The following is a 15821-nucleotide window of genomic DNA, read 5'->3' as shown; positions in this document are numbered from 1 at the left end:
ATGCAAGATAATTGCACCTCCTGTCTGTGTGGCTCTTTGATGATTCCAAAGTGCTTACTTTCTACCACCTTATTGTATTCCCATAATCAATTTTGTGAGATGAGAGGGTGGCATCAAAGTTTCCATTTAAAAGTGGGAAGGAGACAGAGAAAGGAGCTGACTTACCCACCGAGCTAGAAGACAGCCGAGCTGCCATGAAAACTTGGCCTCCTCACCACTTCTCTTGCTGCCAGAGATGTGCCTGAGTTAAGAGTCTCACTGAAGAAAAGGGCAGTCTGTTTAATAGCTCCTCATTGACGCCCTGTCACTGCTGAACTGGCACAGACCCCAGCGCTGGCAGAGGGGTGCCTGCTGCTCCCTACCTTGTTTCCTACACACCAGTTCTTCAAATCACAGGGCTGCGTTTCACCCACGTCTTCTCTCCAAGGATCGATAATCGTGAACACAACAATCAACCTTTGCATGGCACCAAGCAGTTAACCTAGCACTTTTAAAAAGGTTCCTCATTTACTCTTGCCAACAGCTCTGGGATATCGGAGGTAACGGCACCCCTTTTCACAATGAGGAAGCTGGGGATAAGAAAGCTGAGGCCGTTGGTCCAAGGATTACTACTGGTAGAGCCAATATCCAAGTCTTCAGACTTTCTATCTCTTGTCTTCACTCCGCCATATGCAGCCCAGAAATGATGTGGGGGAAGCATAAGGGCTGCTGCCTGCATCACAACTGTTATTCCAAGTTAGAATGAAAAAGAGGAGTGAACCTGCCTCTCCACCACTAGCTCATCCTTGAGGCATGTGTGTTCAGCACAAGTGCAGCTCAGTGCAGCCAACTCCTTTTCACCTAATGCTTGTTCAAATGATAAGCCTAAAGAAAAGGATAAAAAACAAAAACCAACAGCCCACCAATCTCCACTTTTCAGTTGTCGCTTTCTTATACTTGGCATAAACTGGATTCAAGATGATACAAATCTCTGTTATTATAAATAAGAGTGAGGATTCTGGAAATGAATTGCCAGTTTTGAAACATACCTCAAAATCCTCGGAGAACCCGTGCTGGTTATGAGAATAGAGCTCACCGATGTGTTTAACAAACTGTTTGACAGGAATAGCTTCCAGATCATCTGCGGGAAGATGATATTCAAAGTCACAAAGAGTACTTCAATAAATAAATGAGACTGACGGGATTGTCTAGGACAAATATTTGAATAGATGATCCTAAGAAAAGTCTCAGAATCTATTTTACATGAGGGGCCTATTATGACTTTGAACGCCCACAAGTCAGGGTAAATATGGGTTTTGTAAAAAGGTAGGGAGACGATCTTTACTTTTTTTAATATATTCAAAGCAATTTACATAGTTAAATTACCACCATACCATACTCAAGGTGAAAACTGAACTTACCAAAGGTATCTATTTATCGCAAGTGAGGTATTTTATTTTAAATTGTTTTGTCAGTGGGGTCCAGCTTGAACTGAGAGTAATGAAGTTCCAGTTCCAATGTTGGAAGTCTCAGCAATCTCTCATACACAACTAGGGAGAGATGTCATTGTACCAGTTGGCTTTGGATACAATGCAATCTATCTTTAAGTGTTCAACATTCTAGTGCAAGCCAGCTGTGCCTCTAAGATGCCAAATGATCAGTTTGACTGAACTGGATTTTAAGTGTTGACAGACTAGGTATAGATTCAGGGAGGCTCCACATTCCAGTGGATCAGAATGTGTCACTTCCAATTTTGAAAGGATATGTTTGGTTCCAGAGCCCAAAGGAGATTTTAAAGCCTATTTACCCAAATCCCAATCCGGACAGTAGAGGATTGTGGCAAAACTCCACACCCAACCAAGAGGAGCTCCCCAACTTCCTTCCTTCTCTCCTGATCCCCACCCCCCAAATATTTCCTTTTAAAAATACTCCGCAGAATTCGAGATAAACAACAGACATGACATTTACTTTATTCAGAGTGAAAGATCTTTGGCAAACGCACAAACATCTAAACTGCCACAGATGCTTTTCTTAGCAAAGGGTATGAAGATCTGTATGTGTAAATGAGGTCCTACTTTGGCAAGAATTTTATAGATCCAGGCCTGACAATCTGATTTCTCTTCATCTGGTGACAGTTAACATTGACTATGTCATTCCTTCTCTACTTTCATTCGAGAGAGCAAAACTCTAGGGTGGCTTTTTGCATCCATTGACATTTTCAAACTTGAATCATTCTTCAGGGGAAAATAGCATCTCTTATACTTCACTTAAGGCAAGAGACTTGTACGTTCATAATGCAACTTGCTTCGCATAGAAACATTGCTTGTCCCAAATAGGAGGTGTTCTAAATGCCCATTTTCTTTCTGGGCAAACAATTAAAGACCTAGTCAGTCACTTTAATAGGCAACCTTCTGAAAAAATTGCCAAGTTATTTACAAATATTTCAGGATTGAAGATGTTCATGAATATGCAATCACTTTACGCACCCAAGAAATCTATAGCTCCCATAATGATGTAACCAGCATTAACAGAGTTAGCAGTGCCAAGACGTTTCCCCGGAATATTTAGCAGAATGCACAGTTCAAGGAAAATTTCCAAAATTATCCGATCACTTCACTTACAATGTTCAGAAGTAAGCAAATTCTACAGCAATGTTCAAATGGTAATGGAATGATCACAAATGTAGAAAAGGGTCAACATGCGCAAAATTGGAGAATCATACGGAGATAAAGCAGGGATAAGCTTATCTTTGGACGAGAAACAAGCTCCACCAATACCCTTGTATACAGTCTGTAAGAGTTCTCGCCTATTTATGTAGACAGAGAACGCATGGTGCTAGTTCCAAAAACATAGAAGTGATATAGCTAATAATATAATAGGTTATTTAATGATGATAGCTTAACATTTTAGACTCTTGGTAAACTTTCAAAGCTAGAGTTATGAATATGGGTTGAAATAAATAAATAAAGCAACAAACACCCAACTTGAAAACAAGCAAGTTACAGAGTTACTTTACAGTGTAAGGTATAAATATCACAGAATTTATTTATTTTGGAAGATTACAACATGTATGTTATTTGTATGAAAGGTTCCAAATCATAGTGATTTTCATCCCAAAGACATTTTGTTTCACAACAGTAATTTCTGTTGATTAATACAATTAATAAATTACAATATCTAATCAATAAAAATCACAGAATTTACAAAATCACCAGCCATCTACGTCAAACCGTTAAGATAAATGCTTCCAGGTTTACAGTTTACTATTTTTTCCACACCACGCTCAGAGGCAGACCTGTGTGCTGCTTTCTATGGTAGACGCAGCACAGATGCAGCCGAGTTCTGCATGATAATGACAGAAATGTATGATTCGCTGGTCTCTACAATTTGCTTCTTATTCCAAGGACATGTAACTCTAGCCCTCCCCCGAGATCCCAGGCACACCAGTGGTATCATAAACTGTGAGACAAGCAGATGCACACACATGCATTCTGCTCTGGCCAGCGCTGGGTCTCTGCATAACAAACTGTCCTTCAACTAAGACAAACGGAGCTGAGGGGTCGTAAATCCTCCTCCCTACGCCCACAACTAATTAGAAGGCCTAATAGTTTCCCTCTGATCTGGCCTTTCTATTAAATCCTCTCAACACAAGCCAGAGGAGCAATTACAAAATTACTGTAACTAGCAGAAGGCCAATTAGGAAAGTAGCACTGTCTTCATCAGCTCAGTTTTTGTCTGGGAGGAACATGTGCTACAGGAAAATAACCATCCCTGTGGAGTCTTCCACTTCAACATCTGGGTTCCATCGAAGACTGTCCATGAAGAACATCAGGAGCACGAGCTGTGGATGAAGAACTTTGTAAACACTTTCTGGGTACTGCTGTTGCTGTGAGCTGCCAATGAACATAGCTGGCCAATGACAACTTGTGTATAACACAATCAAAAGCCTGCTGGATGTCAGTGACATCTTCACAATCCTTGATATGTCTGTGTCCACAGATGCAGTGACTGGGTGTTTTTTTGTTTTGTTTTGTTTTGGGGGGGGGCTTTCCCCAGTGGCCTGACGGCTCTTCCCAGGGGCCAGGGAGTGCTCTCTGGGGGCCAGATGGTACTCCCCCACCCCCCTGCCAAGGTCTGGACCCTGTGCTCCACTACAGACCAAGGCCAAGGACCACACCCTGGCTCCAGCGCCTCCACCATCTTCCCCCTCCCCTCCACCAAGTGGTCTAACTGCAGCTTGAAGCAGGCATCACTAGCCTCCCGCCCTACAAATGGAGAAGAGGCTTTCAGAGTGATGAACAGACCAGCCTAAGGTCTAAACAGTTCTTGGCAGCAGTAGTCAAGAAATCAAAAGGTGTGTTGCACTGAGCAGCTCTGCTGTCCAGGATCTATACAAGGAAATCTTCACCGACAGCACGATGCTCTCCTGGATCTGGTCCTTCACCCCCTGTGGCTCCATGGCCCTGCTGCTGCCCCCGCCAACCACCCCTGCCTCCAGCTGTGAGTGGGCTCTCTTGCACTGGCCACGGGGCCCGGGGCCCACCACCCGGTCCAGGTGAGGGGACACTTGGGGTCTGGCCGTGGTGGCACCATGGGGGCACGGCAGTAGGTGGAAGCAGGACTCACCCATGTTTTTTCAAGAATCTTTGTCCTCTGGATGTTGAGCCCCAGTACATCCTGAAGATCAGGTGTCTGTTTGGGTCTAGATAAACTGCGGGCTGTGGACAGCCATGGAGGCCGGCTTCAATGCGGTTTGGTGCACCTCTGGCTCCTCATGCTGTTTCCCCGCCACTGCCACTGCCCTCTTGGTTCCAAGAATTTCTTTTTTTTTAATTTTATTTTATTGTTTTTGTTGAGTGTACCGTCAAATCAGATCTGACTGGTACAGGAGGAGATTGTCCCTCCTTCCTCGGCAGAGCATCTGGTGGATTCGAACCGTGCGCCTCTGAGATTGTCGTTGCAGCTCCTTACCACTAGGCCACCAGAGCTCCCCTAGAATTTCTTTTAAAATAAGTTTATTCTGTGGCCATGTAGGGGATCCATCGTACTGACCAAGGGGCCTGGTGCCCGCCACCTGACCCAGGTGAGGGGACCTGTGGGCTCTGGCTGCGGTGACACCCCACCCCCACCCCACCATGGGGCTGCTGGCAGGACTCATTCAAGTTTTTTCGAGAACCTCTGTCCTCTTCATGTTGAGCTTCAATCCATATCGAAGGCCAGTAGTCTACTGTTTAACTGTTCAAGTGTAGATAACCTGTAGAGGGCCATGGTGGCCTGTTTCAATGTGGCTCCTGTCTCAGTGGGGCTCCCGTCTCAGTGGGGCTCCCGTCTCAATGTGGCTCGGTGCACCTCAAGCTTGTCATGCTGCTTCCCCTGCCGTGGCCATATTGGTTCTCCTGACTGGCTATTTTGAGTATCTTACAACCCAAGGGGAGCACTCTGATGGAACAATGTTCTGCAGTCATCACTGTAGAGATTTCCCTAGCTAATTTCAAAGTAGTTTTCCAAACACTTCTTCCTAGTCTGTTTTAGTCTGGAAGTTCCACTGAAATACATCCACTATAGGTATTTGTCATACCTGGGGGGAGCTCCCCCTAATATAGCAGGATGTAAGGCACCACCGTGCAACAGACTCATGCATTTAATCCTTTCAATAACCTTAATAGATATGTTCTATTATCATACTCATCTTGTTATGTGCCACTGAGTCAACTCATAGCAACCCTATGAACAATAGCTCTGAACCCTGCCCTCTTCTCAGCCATCTTCACCATCTCTGACACACCTGACTCTTCAGCCATAGCCACTGTGTCAATCCATCTCATCCAAGATCTTCCTCTCCTGTGCTGATCCTCTATCTGTGATGTCCTTCTCCAAGAACTGGTCCCTCCTGGCCTTTACATACCCAAAATATATAAGATGAAGATTCAAAATCCTTGCTTCCAAGAGTAACTTGGTTTTACCCTCTCTAGGAAAGATCTGTTTGTTCCCTTGGCTGTCCATGATATGTTCAATACTCTTCGCCAGCACCATAACTCAAAGGCATCAATTCTTTTTCTGTCATTCTTAGTCACTGTCCAGCTCTCCGATGCATAGCAAATAACTGAGATGACCATGGCCTAGATCAGGTGCACCTTAGTCTCTAGACTGACATTATTGCTCTCTGGAATTCTGGAAAAGGTCCCTGACAGCAGACTTTCCTAAAATAACTCTTCTTTTGATTTCCTAATTGTTGGTGCTGAGATTGTATCCTGTTGTGATCCTGTATTATACCTGTTAACTTCTCTAATAAGCCCCATAACTTGAGTATAGCACTATAAAGTTTGTTTAGTCACTGCAACAGATTTCAGACCCAATAGCACAACAATATTGGTGTTGGAATTAGTAGCAGTAGGTGTAGGAGCATGGAGGACTTGTCTGATCTCATGAGAAGTGGCTTTATACCATGGATATTGTGGATGGGGACAGTTCCACTTTGTAGAATTAGCAGAAGTCAGACTTGGCCATCCCCATCTCCAACTCATTTCACACATACCTATCTTTAGGTTGAGAAATAGGTATAGAAAGTAAATTGAAGCTGGAGTATAGTAGAGAACACTGGCCATAGACCCTGAGTACTCTAACTCAAAGACAAAGTAGAGATAATGTGGGCAAGTAAAGATTTAAATGTAGGCACCAGATTAAGAATTACTGAGCACCTAGGATGAAGTCAAATGTCAGGGAGATTGTTGTCTTAATAGTTGTGCTAAAGAAATAATGAATATAAAAAACTGAGAGCAAGACTCACCTATCATCCAGATTCCAAAACTTCAATCTCTATGGAGGAGAGTGCCTACCTTTTTCCCTTAGAGAAGCTGCTCGATTTGAACCATCGACCTTCTAGCTAGTAGCCTGATATATTATGTAACTTTCCACCACAGTGTATAATAATTACATGGTGAGTACTCCAAGTGCCATGAAAGGGATGAGCTGATGACTTAGGGGAGAATAAATGTCACTAAGTGGTGGGGGGACCCGGTGGAGGGGGGAAGGGCTGGCTAGCACCAAAGCGAAGATATTTTCATTATCCAAATGACTATGACACAGAGAGAAGACTGTAATAGTATAATGAAAACAGTATAATGATAGAGCCAGTGCTAAGAGCTCTTTTACCAAGTCCTTGTGGCTTGCCAGAGACTATGCTAAGTGTTTCTCATACATGATCTCATTTACCTGTATCTTTAAGAACTAAGTGATGAAACATGTTGTCCTCAAGTTATACACAGGAAACAGAGGCAACCTGTTCAAACTTTTAAGCAAAACAGTGGACAGGTGAACTCAGATCTACTAAAGCCATGCTTCTGTGGATTTGTATCTCCTCTTCAATTTCAAGGAGCCACAGTTTTGAGAGAGCAAAGAGCACAGCTCAGTTAATCTGATACAACAGTGCAATTTCGAGGCAATGTTTCTACATCTAGAATTTTCTGTACAAAACTTTGAATTTGGCAAAAGTAGAACCACCATTTATCACTTAATCACCCTGTCATAAGACATAAGATATAATCAGGTTGTAAATTAGAACTTGAATAGGGCTAATTACTATTATAAAATAACTTTGTTTCTATTTAATTCTAAGATTTTAGCTTTCTGTGGTTAGAATTATGCTCTGTGAATAAGAGGTCTTTTATTTCTATCAATTAATGACTGATGTCCTTACAGACCGCACTCCTAGTGAAGCTTGATATTGGCCTCTGGTTTGTAAGTACCAATTGTAGAAGGACTGGTCTGCTGACCGGAACTTCTGCTGAGGAGAAAAGTGCCCAAACTGACAGAATCTGAGGTGGACAGTGTTGTTGTTGTTTGCTGTTGAGTAGGAATGGACTCAGAACTGACCCTCCAGCAAAGTTTCAGAGGCAGTAAATCACATGGGAGGAGATTGTATGTCCTTCTCCCGAGGAGCAGCTTGGTGGGTGGTGGATTTGAACTACATGCCTTTGGGATTGCAGCACAGCTTCTTACCACTAGGCTACCAGCGCTCCCTGAGAAAGGACAATAGACTGAATAATGTTGACTTCAAATGTGACAGCACGTGGAATAAAGGCCAGTGTGGCTGAGTACAAAGAAAAGCTATTTTCAAAGTCTTCAGTTTTATTATATTTGTACCATCAAAACTACAGAGAGAAAGAATCAGTAATTTGGAATAACTAACCAAGAAATGAGGAAAAATGTTTTCTTTTTTGCAAGTTTGTTATTAGCTGTAGAGAAGGAGCATCAGTAGCCAGAGTTGCCCCTGAACATGCACCATGGGGCTGGGGGTGGGGGTAGTGGGGCAGCAGGCGTGCACACAGCACAGAAGTATGGCAGCCACCAGTCAGCAATGCTGTTATTCTCATCAGCCAACGATGAAGGCATACTTCATGTACCTCAGGGACTAAGGGGCAGCAACGTGAGTGGAGAAGAATGCGGGCATCGGAGCCACACCTGCTGCTGAGATAGCCTCACCTCTCTGTCATTCCATTTCCTCATCTGTAATGGGAATAGTAACAATGGAGAACTCTGGTAGCCAAGCTGGTAAAGAGCTGCACTGCCAACCCAAAGGTATGAGGTTTGAATCTACTGCAGCTCTGTGGGAGAATGATGGGTAACCTTCTGTGTGATTTATAGTCCTCCACCACCACCACCAACACAACTGATGGTGCAATGCAAACCAAATATGGTAATATACATAAAGGTATTGTCATCAATGTTTACTAAGAGAGGGAGCCCTGGTGTCACAGTGGTTAAGCACATGGCTGTTAACGGAAAGGTTAGCAAATCGCACCCCCAACCTCACTTGGGAGAAAGAGGTAACAGTCTGCTTCTGAAAAGATCCGGGGAACCCTACAGGAAGCTCGGCTGTACCCCACAGAACTGCTATCCGTCAGAATGGATGTGACGGCAATGGGTTTGGTTTACTAGGATTTATGATCTGATGCTAATCTCTTTATAGGTAGTTGTGCAGCTGAGCCAAAGGTCGTGCCTCACTGCTGGTTCAAATCCACCAGCAGATTCTCAGAGAAAGACTAGCCATTTCTTTCCAAGTGACTTACAGTCTTGGAATCCCAGGAGAGGACCAGCAGTGTACCTTTTGGACTTCGCCACAATGAGCTGAGCTTCTTTTCATGCACAGCTTTGTGAACTAGATGCTGCTCAGAGAGGTTAATGAAGAAACCGGCTCAAAGTGTGCAAACCATCAAGTTATCTGACCCCAAAGCCTTGGGTTTTCTACGCTGCCCTATCTTCTTAGGTGGTTTTCATTATTTTCCCCAATGAAAATGGCTGAAATACTATGTGCTGGCTTTTAAAGACATTTCCATTTCAGTGACCTGGGAAAACTCACACTTGTAGACTGGTTAATGATATCAGGTGAAGAACATGGAACAGCATTTACTTTCCTGCCAAGAAGCTTAGCAGCTGGAGTTGATGGGCTTGAGATTTTTTTAAGACTAGATCCTTGCTTACTTCCTCCGGCACTTCCCAGGTACTTGCAAAGATGCCATTAAGATTGCAGAGCCATTATGCTGAGTGAAATAACTCAGTCACAAAAGGATAAATATGTATAAGACCACTGTTATAAAATGGGATGGTTACTGCGGAGAGGTAGCGGGGAGAGCAGGAGAATGGAGACATTTTTCCTATACTGGAACAGGCAAAGGGAAGGTGGATGTGAAACGAATAAATGATCAGACATTATGTGGACTGTAATCAACAATCTAGATCAGGACATACACTGTGGACTAAAATGGGGTGTGGGGGAGAAAAGAAAATATTAATAAACAGAGAAAGTGGGTGAAGGAATAGCAATACACTATAAGGGTTTTCTTAGACTCTGTTATAAGTTAATTGTGTGAATTACCAGTAACTATTCCACTTCCTGAACAACATGCCTCTGGAAACTATAAACTTTGATAAATGACGACAATTATAGAAAGGCTTCAGACCTTTTGTTCATAGGGTCACTATGAGTCGTGCTCAACTTGATGGCAATCAACAACAATAACAACACTGCCTAATGATGTCTGGAAAATATCCAAAGGAATTTGTAAACTTTCATTAAAAATGCAGATTTAAAAAAAATTAGTGGAAACACACACTCTCTCTCCCCCCCTTGCCACCCCCCCCACCCCAGTTCATGTGATGTTTATTTGGTCCTTAGAAGTTCTTGCATCTCCATCAAATCTGTCAGTGGTCAAGGAAAATGCATAAGACCTCAGCCTATTATGGGCTCAAGTCAGTTCTGCCCAGACAGTTCTACAGCCGCACATCTATGCTGCTGTCAGATACCATTAGCCAAGCTAGTAGTGGACAGAGCTCAGTCCCCAGCCTGCCCACCCTCCTGGGACAGAGCTTAGCCCTCTTTCTGCATCGTGAAGCCTCTGTGTCAGCTCAGGAAGAGAAAGCAAATATGCCATAAAAGAACATTATCGAGATGTCAGCTCCAGAGTTAGGACACAATAAATAGATTTGTGTCTAAACCAGACTCTTAGGATGCAAGGGGTGTTGTGGAGATGGAGACATTTTATTTCCTGCCATAAAAAGAAATCTCTTTTCATTTATGACACAATGAAGTCAATAAAGAAAGGACTTCATTATAGTCAAAAGACCAATGAATCTCCTTTGGAGATAATCTCTGTATAAATAAAATATGCCAACAAGGTGGGTTTAATCCCAAGGGTTTTAAACTGCATGTTTAAAACGCCTTTATATGCTGGCACCCTGCTGAAGCCAGTGACCTTCAAATTATTAAGATGCCTTTTAACTACTGAAAAGGCATGAATCATTTCTCGGTTTTTCAGCTAGTCCTTAGCAGAATTTTTTTTTGTAATATTCTTATTAGGAAGTTAGATTTTTCTAATTTCCAGAACAAGGGTTCTATAAGGACATTTGCACTTGGCATTATGCACATCTGGAAAACTCCTTCAGTATGCTTCTACAACTAGCAAATTTCTGATGAGCTAATTCCTAATTCTTAGAAAGGATATGTACAGAATAACTCCAAAAGAATAATACTGTCATTTATAGATGAGCTGTAGAAACTGCTTTGTCAATGACAGTAACAAAAGTACTACTTGAGTTTATTACTTCAAAACAATATCCTTACCAGGTCTTAAAAAGTACTTGTAGACGGGAGGTGTAATTTGGTTCTTAAAGAAGTGACATTTGTGAGCACATCTGAAACTGAGAAGATGCAAAGTTTATAAGGGGACTGATAGTGGGGTTGTGGCTTTCCATTACTCCTTATCCTTATTCACAGAGCACGGGTGGTGTAGTATGTAGAGTTGTGTTACTAGCCTAAAGGTGGCTGGTTTGAATCCACCGTCAGTTCTGCAGGAGAAAACCCTGCTAGCAGGTCAGCTGTGAGTCAGCTCTGACTGAGTGGCAATGAGTTTTAGGAGTCCCACAGTAAATCATCTGCCGTGGAACATTTACTTTTGGAAAAACTGTGAGTAAAAACCAGGAACAATCAAAGGCCTTTTCAGTCTCCTGAAAAAGTTAAGAGTTTAATTTTTCTGGAAAATAGAAGATTCTACATTCCCCATACATTCTCTATGAAACAGGCACTTAACTATACTTAAAGGTCTTCTTGATCACAAAGAATGGCTATCACCACGTAGCACTTTGAATCTAACCTCAGACAATCCCAGCACTGGCCCTACCATTCCTTCAGCTATGTAACCTTGGGCAGTTAAGCTAATGTCTCCGAGCATCACTTTCTTTAGCTGTAAAGTTGCTATATTAACTGCACTTGTCTCTATAGGACTATAGTGAAAAAGAGAACATTTAGCTGGGTTAATAATACCAAAAATTAGTCATGCTGTCTAGTCAAAACTGACTCTTAACTGACTCTCCAGCCAGTTTGTGGAGGCTGTTGATGGCAATGTATGATTCTGATTTCCTCTATATCCATGTCCCATGAGACTGGGTTAACTCTGAGGCCATGACAGCCAGACCTGGCCTCTGCTCTTGCTTTACAACCACTGCTGGCCGCTTAACCTCACCTCTGCACAGGTGACCTGCCCTGCCATCACCTGTGTGCACCGAGGAAGGGGCACTGAGGGGACATAAAGTGTTAATACAGTTGATGTGGGGTCTTGTGGGCACCATGGGCCATGTCTCAGGGCTTCTGACCAGAGTCTGAAATATCTCTGCTGTCCACAGGGGTTTAGAACCAGGGTCACTTCCTCCTTGTCCCTGCAGGCAGCCCACTTTTCAGACACTGACTGCCTGGCCTCAGCCTCCTGGAGGCCATCAGGACCTAGTGGGCAGCCATATTCCCCACCAGCCCTACTCCAGTCTTACCCCTGCCTCATCCAGCATCCAAACACCACAGAGGGACAGAGTTCTCCCCTCACGGGTGGTAAAGCACTATGCCATACGAATGCCCTTTCTACACGCACATGGCATCCACCTGTCAGGGACCCCATCTGGAACTTTAAGGTTTGTTACCATCACATGTTTCTTACAAATGTGCAAAAACTGCTGAGATATTTTTTGCTATTGTTATAAATGCAAAATTTCAGATAACAAGAGGGTCAGTAAGTGAAGAATATGTGTAACTCATTTTACAAATGTGTTATGACATGTCTTGAAGAGTCCACTGGAGGAAGAGAGGTACTGTGAGTTTCTCAATCAACGGATAATTTACATAATTTTTTTTCTCTGTACTTATACGAAGGACCTGTACTTATAAGGAAGACCTGAAGTGCTTGCTGCAGAGGGTCAAGGACTGCAGCCTTCAATATGATTGAGGCTCAATGTCAAGAAGACAAAGATTCTCACCACTGGGCCAACTGGAAGCATCAGGATGGATGGCGAAGAGATTGAGATTAACAACTTTAGTTTGCTTGGTTCCACAGTCAATACTCTTTAGCACCAGCAGCCAGAAAATTAAAAGACATATTGAAATGGGAAAGTCTGCTGTTAGGGACCTCTCCAAAGTAGTGAAGAGCAATGGTGACACTCTGGAGACTAAGGCGTGTCTGATACAGGCCATGGTCTTTGCAATCACTTGTTACACGTCAGAGAGTTGGACAATGACTAAGGAGGATAGAAGAAGAACTGATGCCTTTGAGTGTGGTGCTGGAGAAGAGTATTGAGGGTACCATAGACTGCTAAGAAAACAAACAGACTCATCCAGGAGAGGGTTAAACCAGGCTGCTCCTTGGAGGCAAGGATTCTGAGGCTTCGTCTGACATACTCTGGACATGTTGTACGGAGGGACTGGTCCTTGGAGAGGGACATCATGCTTGAGGGGTGGAGGGCAGGCGCAGGAGGGGAAGACCCTCTATGAGGTGGATTGATTCAGTGACTGGGGTAATCGGGATGGGTGTGTCAGAGACAGTGTGATTGGCACAGGACAGAGCAGGGTTTAGGGCTGTTGTACATAGGGGTCGCTATGAGTCGCAGGCAACTCGATAGGACGTAACAACAACAACAACTTATACGAAACATAGATTTAAAAGAGAGAAAAACAGACAAGTAAGGAGATGCCTTTGGGTAATGGTATTTGTTCTAGATGATTAAACAGGCAGCTGTGAAATGAAGCAGGAAGCTTCCAAAAGTGTTTCTGCTTTAAGACACCTACTCAAAAGGGGTGATAAGGTGGCCCAAACCATGTCATTTCCTGAGGATTCCAAGTGAGGTGGAAGAAGAGCCCTGGGAGGTGGCCCTCTCCAAGAGGATGTGGGGCAGTTTTACCCGCTGCACCATGCTAGTTCTCTCAATGAGACCACTGAGGTTAATGATGCCATGTTTTGGAAGGGGCAGTCACACATGCTGATATGTGATCTTTGTGGCTGTCTCATCTGGTCAGCAGGGCAGGCTCCCTGATCATTTTACAAGTTCTGAAATGAAGACCCTGAACTGTGAAAGCATTAACCAAAAGTGCTCATAACTAGTAAAGAGAGGTGAGGTGAGATTCTGGGTTTTCTGATTCTTAACTCAGTGGTAGAAGGGAAAAAAAAAAAGCCAGCTCGCTCAAGAAGCACTTTACCATTTATTTCCATTTAACCTTTCAAAATGGATTTTAATTGCCCAGCTACTTAGTACCTATGTTTGTCAGATGGGTAAGTTAATAGTTACAAGAGGCAAGAGAGGCTCCCAGGCATTACCAGACATAAAAAGTACTCTAAGTGATCCAGAAAAGAAGAATTTACACATGCTATTATGCAAATCCTACAAACATGTAGATTCAACAAAACCACTTCTTCTATCCTAATGAAAGAATGATTCCTGCCCTTCCTCTCCTCTCAAAGGCAAAGTACCATTTCCTCCACCTCTGAGTGGGGTAAGGTTGGTGGGGAAGGACCCTCAGTCATACAAAATATACCCCTTCTGTATGCAAATCAGTTAGCAGCCACACAGTGGTCCAACAGGAACTTAATCAGAGACTCTGCTGTTACTCTTCTTGGTTTTGTGTAGTAGGTTTTAGGGAAGTGAGGTAAGCTGATCAGAATGACAAATTCTAGAAATATCTCATGGCTTAACACTCACATGAAGGACTAAGTAGAGTCTTTTACCCATAACTGTACACAATGAGCTGCATATGTTAGCTAACAATGGGAGCAATCCTTCCTGGCACCCAGAGCCCAAGTGGGCTGCTGAGCACCACACGCAGGGTTTTTTCTGGAAGATGTGCTGGCAACTCGCATCCACCCATTCATTCACTCATTCAACTAACAGTTACAGAGAACCTATTCCGTGCTGGGGGCGACTGTACCCCTGAATGAGAGAGGCTCTTATTCTGGGTATTCTCTCTCTCTCTCTCATATAGTGTGTGTGTGTGTGTGTGTGTGTGTGTGTGTGTGTGTGTAAAAGTATAGTATATCAGGTGATGAAACACATTGTGGAGAATAAGTAGGCAAGGGAAGATAGGGAAACCTGCATGTGTGGAGGGTGGTACTACAGAAAAAGCAGTACCTTTGTGTACAAACGAATAATTATTTCAGAAGGATGACTGTGTAGATCTGAAGACAGGTATTCAGAAATACATAATAGAACTCAGAAGTAAAAGAGAGGTTAAAACATGGAATAAGTGTAAGGACCTCCAGGCAAATTGGTGGTTCTCATCTTCAAACCGTACATCTTACTATAACTCATCTACTGCTGAACTTCTGCCTGCTGCATACATTACAGTGTCATCCACCCATCACAATCATTAAACCAGCAGAGCATTTTTATCTCTTTAACTCAAAGACAAAAGATATCTACTTTAGATACATAAAGAGTCAGAAGGCACCAACCACAAACATTCTAAGAACCCAAACTTCCAAACGAAGATATTTTCAGAGGAAGAAATCTTAAGCGAAAACGTCTTTTAAAAAAAAAGGATTAGGAATAAGCATATATTGTCAAAATGAAACTTAGTCCAAGAAGACTGTAAATATTTTTTTTTAAAATCCCTCCCTCCCTGGGCTCCTTCTTTGCATGTGAAACTACTTCAACTCATAACTGTTTGCTCCTCTTCAGGCAGATTCTATTACTCTCTAGATCTGTAAAGGAGCAAAGACTCCACCAAATTACCGTCGTTAAGACTCTCTCAGGCTGGGCACACTTGAAAGGCTGTAGAAACAATATTTTGTCATGGCTGTCGCATATAACCAAGAACAAAGAGGAAAACAATCAGCCTGCTGGAGATAGGGATGGTGTCTTACTTACCCGGAATAGGAATAATAGGAATACTTTCATTGGGGACCACCCGAGGTGAACTGCTATCTTCCACATAGAAATGAGCGGTCTGAAAACATTTTCTGTGTAGGAAAGAGGAAAAAAACATGCAACAGTGAGTCTGGAGAATTGCACTTTGTCTGAGCTCATTACTTCCA

General features: G+C 43.1%; 1 protein-coding gene across 2 annotated transcripts in view; it reads right to left on the bottom strand.

The window, feature by feature from the left end:
- The window catches only part of PTPRG (protein tyrosine phosphatase, receptor type, G), a 924714-nt gene that overhangs the window by 47417 nt on the left and 861476 nt on the right, over positions 1–15821 (bottom strand). For both annotated transcript variants that reach the window (XM_006893832.1, XM_006893833.1), the window contains 2 exons: positions 15655–15746; positions 1029–1120 (listed from right to left, as the gene is read on the bottom strand). In XM_006893832.1, coding sequence (XP_006893894.1) covers positions 1029–1120; positions 15655–15746 — 184 coding nt within the window. The remainder of the gene's footprint in view (positions 1–1028; positions 1121–15654; positions 15747–15821) is intronic.

This window comes from Elephantulus edwardii, unplaced genomic scaffold (assembly GCF_000299155.1).
Source record: "Elephantulus edwardii isolate Elephantulus edwardi_28Jun2011 unplaced genomic scaffold, EleEdw1.0 scaffold00132, whole genome shotgun sequence".
In the NCBI taxonomy this organism is placed as follows: domain Eukaryota; kingdom Metazoa; phylum Chordata; class Mammalia; order Macroscelidea; family Macroscelididae; genus Elephantulus; species Elephantulus edwardii.
Note: the sequence above shows the minus strand (reverse complement) of the source record. Positions and strands in the feature narration are given on the sequence as shown.